General features: G+C 57.4%; 1 protein-coding gene across 1 annotated transcript; it reads left to right on the top strand.

Moving 5' to 3' along the window:
* Positions 1-1,197: 1,197 nt before the first annotated feature.
* LOC144724697 (caveolae-associated protein 1-like) lies at positions 1,198-8,082 on the top strand. The gene is made up of 2 exons (XM_078604026.1): positions 1,198-2,195; positions 6,118-8,082. Exons 1-2 carry the CDS (start codon positions 1,740-1,742, stop codon positions 7,195-7,197), a joined length of 1,536 nt encoding a protein of 511 aa, XP_078460152.1. The 5' UTR covers positions 1,198-1,739; the 3' UTR covers positions 7,198-8,082.

Below are 8,082 nucleotides of genomic sequence, written 5' to 3'. Positions count from 1 at the left end.
CTTTGCCAACATAGCAGCAGCAACTTTACCATATAATGTGTTTTTTAATCATCTAGAAAGTACGTGTTTCTGATATTTTTATATATAATTCGGCCACTGTTTGTGTGTGACCAGATTTATTTAACTTTATTGACATCGGGTACACGTTTGGGGTGCGTATTATTTTCCGGGGGCGTCTTGTCATCCGAACAATACCGGACATCACGTGCAAGTCATTGACGATGACCTCATCGACTCGCCGAAACTGCTCTAACCACGGTGGTAGGACAGCTAGAACCCTGGAGTCGAGCCCAGCATCTCAACGACACAAGGTTCGCATTATCTGACCTTGGTTCCACTTCACGGTGGTTCCAATCTCCGCAGGGCTGCACGTTCCACCGAGCCACCGGTGCTGTGTGCACCCTGCTGACGAGCACTCAAGGGGAACAGTCCGTCAGTGTGCGCGCGTGCAAAGGCTTCAGGGACAAAGAGGCAGTGATGAGACGGTGTTTTGATTCACGTGGAAACAGCAAACACGTTTTTTTTTGTCGGCGACGTATTTAGTTTGTTTTGTTATGATGATGATGATGATGATTATTATTAGTACTGCGGATAGTACACGGACGCAAGCGTGTAAACAGGGCGATGTTTTGAGCTCCATGATCATGTCTGACCGGCCCTCGGAGCGATGATACCGTCTGTTTATTAAACATCAACATCCCGATGCAACACTCGCAAATATGTTCTGCTCCGCTCTCAATTTTAATTCCCGGTAGGGGGAGGGGGGCAGGAGGCGGGGGGGGTAGGCAAGAGAGGGGGGATGGGGTGAGTGAGTTGTGTTTGTGATGGGGTGGGTGGGTGGGTCCCAAAACGCGAGAATCAGCGAGACCGATGCTGACTGAGTGTGCGGTGTGGCCCTCAAAGCCACCGCTTGCATCGCATCTCCCACCAGAGAGAGCCCCTCCCCTCGGTCCCCCCCCCCACATCTCGTGTCCACTCTCCCCACCCACCCGCAACTCACCGCCCCCACCCCTCTCCCCCGTACCCCCCTCCCTCTCCACGCGGACTCTGTGAATAGTGTCTGTCTCGTGGCGGCGAGAAACCTGAGCCGGGCTCTGGGCGTGCTTGGCTCTCCGCTTCTGCCCCCCCCCCTCCGCATGTACAGCGAGAGAGCCCCCCCCCCCCCAGTTCCCACCTACCCGAGTGGGTTCCCCAAGCTCCCCGGCTCTCCTCCTAACCCCCCTCCCAGCCTCCCTGCGACTCCCACCTCATCCCTCCCCTTTGGTCCCTCCCAACAGCAGCTCCGCGGGGCACGAGGAGGCTTGAGTCGCGATTGCAAAGCGCCGCGCACGGATCCTCGCTCCGCGTCCCTCCAGCGCGGCCGTGACGGACGCAGGGTCCGGTGGAGCGAGCGAGAGGAGAGGAGCGGGTGAGAGGGTGGTAGGGAGGGAGACGGAGTGAGCGAGCTAGCGAGAGGGGAGGAGCGAGCGAGAGGGTGAGTGGGTAGATGATTGGTCGAGTGCGTGCGTGAGTTTGGCGAAGCGAGGGAGCGCGGAGTGAATTGTTGTTGAGCGAGCGCGACATCGAGCGCGTGAGTGAGAGAGCGCGGCTGAAGCGTCGTCGATTCAGCGGTCGAATACTCGAGTGAGCAGGTGGTTAGGTGAGCGAGCGAGCAAGCGAGCCAGTGCGTGCGCGCTGTCAACGAGTCGGCGAGCAGATCATTGGGGTGGGGTGGGGGGGTAGCCCAGCGAGTGTCCACCATGGGCGAGCAGCCGCCTCGGGCGGAGCTCACGGCCGCCGAGGAGCTCCACCGGGCCGAGAGCGACGGACGCGCCACGCCGTCGTCTTTGAGCGCCGCCGCCGCCGCCAAAGACTCCGCGGGCGTCGCCGTCGACACCGCGGGGGTCCACGCGCTGCTCGAGCGACTCCTCAAGACGGTGGAGAGCGTGCAGGAGTCGCAGCTGAAGATGGAGCAGCGGCAGGGGGACATCGAGGGCACGGTGAAGTCCATCGAGGCGGAGGTGGAGGGCTTCTGCCGGGCGCACGCGGCCACGGCGGGCACGGTGAGGCAGGTGCTGGAGAAGGCGCGCAAAGTGAGCGCGAACGTCAAGGACGTGCGTGTCCGCCTCGACAAGCAGAGCCACGAGGTGAAGAAGCTGGAGGCCAACCACGCCGAGCTGATGAAGAGGAACAACTTCCGAATCATGGTCTACCAGGTGAGGGTGTTCTCCGGGGGCACGTGCGGAGGGGAGGGGCGGTGGATGGGAGCGGTGCGCGGGGGTGGGGGTAAGGTGGGACAGGGGTGTTGGGATGCAAGGGGTGCTGAGGGGCGGGGGGCATGGGGGGCAGTGGGGGAGCAGGGAAAGTCGGTAGGGCAGGGCGCTGAGAGAGATATTTGCGCCACCACAACCACCTAGCACTGCCACTCACAGCAGCAACCTCGGTGTCGGTGATGCGAATGAGGTTTGACCCCAATCAGTGGGGCTTCCATGGGCCTCCGTACCACCTGCACATGGCCCCGGGGAATAGACATTACCTCCGGCGCCAATGTTAACACTCTTAGCGACCTGCACGCTTCACTCATAAACAAGATCAATAATCATTATGAGATTGATTTACCCAGAAAAGCCTCGGAGTCTTGCGGTTGCCTCTCAGGAGGGCCCTGCTACATTGCGACGAGTGTCCAATGCGTTGGATTTAGCGAGAGTTTGGGAGCACGTGGGAGGGAACCGGGAAAGCCGACAAGCCGGGGAGAGGAACGCTCCCAAGAGATTCGCACAGATGGATTTAAGAAGCTCCATTGCTGTGCTGCCAGCGGGTGGCCACGTGGTGGCTCGGGCTACAGACACCACCTGGCCAACGGGGCCACGTCACCTCCATTCTCAAACCTCGCCACCATCAGCTCCATCACCCAACGGCATTCGTCTATAACTCTGTGGCCTTAAATTGAAAAAGTGTAAACCGTATAGTCGTCTGTGACGAAGGATCATTGTCCGAAACGTTACTTATAACATTTCTATATTTTTCCATTTTAAGGCCGCAGTGTTTTTTTCACGAATGTGTTCAGTTTTTTTTGTATTGTTGTTTTATAATTGGACACCAATGCCAACAACGCGGCAGCAGCAGCAGCACCACTGAATCATTTGGCGATTCAACACAGGGAGAGAGGGGGGAGTGGGGAGAGTTTCCCACCATGCGACTGCTAAATGGATCACACCCTGGTTATAGAACGCGGCATATGTCGCTCTGGAGCTGATGAGTGTTTCTCTAAATTTAACTCGAGCCACGCGGCCCCATTTCGCTCCTCCCCGGGGCCCAGGGTCGAGAGGCCCAGGTTATTCACCCTCTCAGCTACTCCAGATCCCGAGTGGAATCCACGGACCGGGTTTTGTGGGAAACCGGCCGCGGGCAGGTGCATTGGAGAGTACACGGGCGCGCGTGTGTGCGTGCTAGTGCTAAGAGATGGAATTGGTGGCCCATGGAGTGGAAGAACGTTTAGTGCGAGCGAGATATTTGTGTGAAATGTAAGATGCCCATGTGCCTACATTTGTTTCATTAAGTGCGTGCTAGCGACCTGCGATGGCAGCGTGATTCACAAGCACGAGCATGGACACAACAATGTTGAACAGACAACAGCAAAGTGTGCGGAGAAAAACGTGGGAAGACGCAACACGCTTGGAATTATATTGAGAGACAGAAAGAGGATGGCGTTGATGCGATAACCTATGCATGTTCGTAACATCATTCAACCCGATAATTGTTTTTTTACCCTTTTATCTGGCAAAAAAAAAACTGACACCTTTTTTACAAGGAGTCATGTTTGCATAGACCACAATACCTGCAGTCATAATGCAAACAAAAAACATAACTCTGATAATGTATGCACTGTCCTTGACGTTGATTGGTCCACACTCGAGACAGCTTTCCTTAGAACCCCGAGCTCTCATACTCTGATGGTGCATTGTCTTTGAGTTGTGCGCCTTTTGGCGTCATCTGGTCCAACACCATGTGAGACTAGGCTCTAAGGAAAGCTGTCTCGGGTGTGGACCAATCAACTTCAAGGACTTGTAAAAAAAGGTGTCCGTTTTTTTGCCAGATAAAAGGGTAAAAAAACAATTATTATATTTTTTACTGGCAAATGAGGTTCCAATGGTGTAAATCATTCAACCCGTTCCAAGAGTTGACTTCGATGTAATACGTCACGGCTGGATGGGACGATGGGCAGTGGTCAAGGGTAACAACGGAGTGGCAGCCGAGGAGTGGAGCGCGTCCGAGGTGGGCAGCTCGCGTGCAGCGGACGCTCGGTGCACGATTAACAACGAGGGGGTCGTGAGAGATGAAGGGCGTTTTGGGGTGGCCGTCATCCAGCAGTGGACTGACCATGGCTGCCGATTATGAATTATCTGGGTGACCAGCGCGCGTGAATTGGCTTGATGTGGTAATTTCATCCTGCAGTGGATTGACACAAAGGACAGTTGATAAAGCAACAACTTGTTTGAAGTTTGTTTTGTGTCGTCTTTGGACTATATATTTTTTGAAAATAACAAGTATGGGCGTGGCCCGGTCGTCCCTCCCTCCCGTCAGCCTGCCAGCAAAACTTTTTTCGACTATAGGATAAAAAACGGTCGTCACCCTGCGTGGCTCTGGCAAGTGAAATGTCGGGATTGCTTTTATCAACTAATTATCTGCTGTGCGTTATTTGATTTTTTTAAAAACTGTGTGGTCTAGGCACGTGTGCACTTCATACAGATTGATAACCCTTATATATAGTCGGCGAGCGGATGCGCAATGGTTATGAAACCGGTGACCCGATTCCAATTCGCGTCGATACTCAACATCAGCAGCGAGTGACGTCTGAACCGCTCTTGCCCCGTCTCACCAGTCCACACTCACCTATCACTAACTCTAACCCTATGACTAACTCAAAAATCTATCTCTAACCCTATCTCTAACTCTAACCCTCTCTCTAACCCTAAGTCTACCCCTATCTCTAACTCTACCCCTATCTCTAACTCTATCCGCTCCCGTCCCCCACTCGAGCCCCCCGCCTCGTGCCGGCTCAGCGCTTTGATTGTTGTCTCTGTAAGCCCCCCCCCCACCCCGCTCTGGGGGAGTGAGGGTGGTGGGGGTGAGTGGGAGGCATTGGCAGCTCAACTCTGACGCCCTCGGGGCAGAGGTGGGGTTGGGGGGTAGGGTTGGGGAGTAGGGTGGGGGCGATGAGGGGGGGAGGGTTACGAGATGTTAACTACCTCGCCTGGTATACAAATGATTTGTATGACATTGTATTTGTTGCTAGGTTTGATTTTTTTTATAGGGGGGGGAGCGCCGCGGTGGCTAGGAGATGTTAACTTCCTCGCCTGGTCTACAGGAGGTCGTGGGTTCGATCCCGACCCTGACGCCTGCTGCTGTATATTTTGAGTTTGCGTGTCTCTCTCTCTCCCCGGTTTTTCCCTCCACATTTAGAAACACGTGTTGAGAGTATTCGGCTGCTATCAATTTCCACGTGATAAGCCACTTCGTTGAACTATCATGTGTGGCCAGGTTGCTTCCGAAAAAGAGCTACATAGCTCAGTGGGCCCTTACCTGGTAAAATAAAAAAAATAGTTTTAGTTGCGCGTGGGGTGGGAAGAACCAGGCGATGATCACTCTGTGATGTGTGGTCGGGTTCCACCTGGTGCTGCTCGGCATGGACCACGCACGGCACGAACAGAAGGCACCTAGGAGAGCCGTACGGCAGCACCGCGAAAACCCACGCGGGCAGTCACGAGCGATGGTGATCTTAACGTTGGCTGGGACACGGGTGTTGGTGGTGGTGTTGGTGGTGCCATTGGTGATGGTGGCCCTTACCGCAGCCCAAATTTGAACGGAGGGCGTGAGAGATGGGACGTGGGATCTGTGACCGGGGTAGTGAGGCTTAGTACCTTGAAACTGGATTCTTAACCTGGAATTTGGCACTGAAATATGGAACCCAAAATCTCGGTCCCGGGGTTTCAATTCGAGTCAGGTGATTCCCGCTCCTGCCATCTACACACAGCACCTTCCTCCCCACGTCCTGACGATCATGACGATTCAACAAGTGATGATGACGAGCAACCAAAGCAATCTGTGTAACGTGCGCGCACGCTCTGTGTGTTTCAGGAGGGCTCCGACGCCCCGATCTCCATCGCGACGAGCAGCAAACGCTCCAAGTCTGAGCTGGCCGCAGGTGGAGCAGCCGCCGCTGCCACAGGCGGAGCCGCGTCTGGAGCCGGCGGAGCGGAGCCGCGAAACGGAGCCGAGGCGCCGGCGTCGGAGGCGTCTCCCAAAGAGATCGTGGACGAGTCGACCAACCCGTTCGAGGTGGACACGGAGGCGCTCAACCTCTCGTCGGACGAGGACGTGGAGATGATCGAGGAGGTGGAGTCGACGGCGTCCAAGCTGCGCCGGACCGGCAAGAAGCGCGTGGAGAGCATCAGGAAGGCGTTCTCTCGGGAGAACTTCGAGAAGAAGGTGAACAGGATCGTGTCGCCCGAGAAACGCGAGAAGATCAAGAGCACGTTCACGCACCGCCGCAAGGCGTCGGCGGACGCGGGCGAGCCGCACGGCGGGGGCGAGCCGTCCTCGGCGGGCGACGCCTCGGCCGGGGAGGCTCCGTCCACTCCGGGGGAGACGCGGCGGGAGGACGACGACAAGGTCGAGGCGCGGGACGCTCACGGGGTGGCGGCCGAGGTCCCGGCGGACCTGGCCGCCCCGGGGACGCCGTCGTCCTCCACGGCGTCGCAGCGCTCGTCCAGCATGAAGCGCATGGAGAGCATGAAGAAGGCCATGAGTCGCGAGAACATCGAGAAGAAGGTGGACACGCTGGGCAGGAAGATCGTGCCGCCAGAGAAGCGCGACAAGATCAAGAAGTCGCTGACGCCCGACCACAAGAAGGGCGCGCGCTCCAACACCTCGTCCTTCAAGGTGCCGCCCTTCAGCTTCACCGTCAAGAAGTTCAGGGAGGGCGAAGCCGTGGAGGTGGAGGATTTCGAGATCGACCCCAACAACGTGGAGATCCTGAGTGGCAGCGAGGCGCTGCCCGACGACCACGGCCACTGCGGGGAGACCCCTCCGCCTGACTCCCAGGAGCCGCACGGCGAGGCGGGGCCCCCCACCTTCGCGGTTCGGATCGCGCCGCCGGCGCCGGGCAGCGGCGACGAGGCTCCGGCGGCGCTCGCCTCCGTGGAGCAGAAGGCGTGAGAGGAGGCGCCGGCGCCGAGGCGGAGGAGACGGAGCGAGAGACGTTGACCTGGGTCGCGCGACGCGGCGTGGCCGTCAGGAGAATCCGTGGCGCGCTCGGAGTGGGGGGGAGGGGGGCGTGTTTTGAGTGGTGTTTTGAGAATGACGTTAGAACTTGGGATCTGAGTGGATGAAGTGAACTGAGTCACGTGGCATGGAGGCATGGAGGAAGAGGTGGGGGGTGATGAGGATCGCGGACGTGGATCGGGAGCCGTGGGAATTACATGGAGCGGCGGGATGGATCTGGAGCCGAAGCTGTTTGGATCACGCGTGGATCAGAGGGATGCGGAGATGGCATGAGCGGATGGGTTCAATCAGTCGGGATGAAACGGAACAGATGGGTTTATCAGAAAGTGAAAGAATCGCGTGGATTGAGATGGAGCTGAATGGATCGCCTGGGTCACGGGTGCCGTGGAGGATGACGCGGGTCAGAGCTGCGGTTGTGGAACCGGGAGGCGGATCGCGTGGAGCAGATGGTTGGAGCAGAAGCCGAGTGGGTGACGTCGAGCAGGGGAGCGGCGCCGTGGAGATCACGCGGAGCGGATGGACAGAGATGAAGCTGTGGGACGAGGAGGGTGATGAGGACGAGGGAGAGATTTGCGACGATTTACAAAATCCTTCGTCGGCATTAATGATCTCCGCATCGTTCGCTCGCGCGCTCGCACGTGCGCGGAGGCTCAATCCGCCCGACCTATGGAGCCAAATGTTCGCTTCTGTCTCATTGCCGGCGGCCGCGGCGGCTCCTGCTCGTCTTTCATGTGCCTACGAGCGCACATTGGCAAGCAGCGCACACGTCCTAGCAGAGTGTGAATCTCGCCAGGTGGAGGGGGGGGGTGCGGAGGCGAG

Source organism: Lampetra planeri, chromosome 21 (assembly GCF_965212315.1).
Source record: "Lampetra planeri chromosome 21, kcLamPlan1.2.h2, whole genome shotgun sequence".
Taxonomy (NCBI): Eukaryota; Metazoa; Chordata; class Hyperoartia; order Petromyzontiformes; family Petromyzontidae; genus Lampetra; species Lampetra planeri.
Note: the sequence above shows the minus strand (reverse complement) of the source record. Positions and strands in the feature narration are given on the sequence as shown.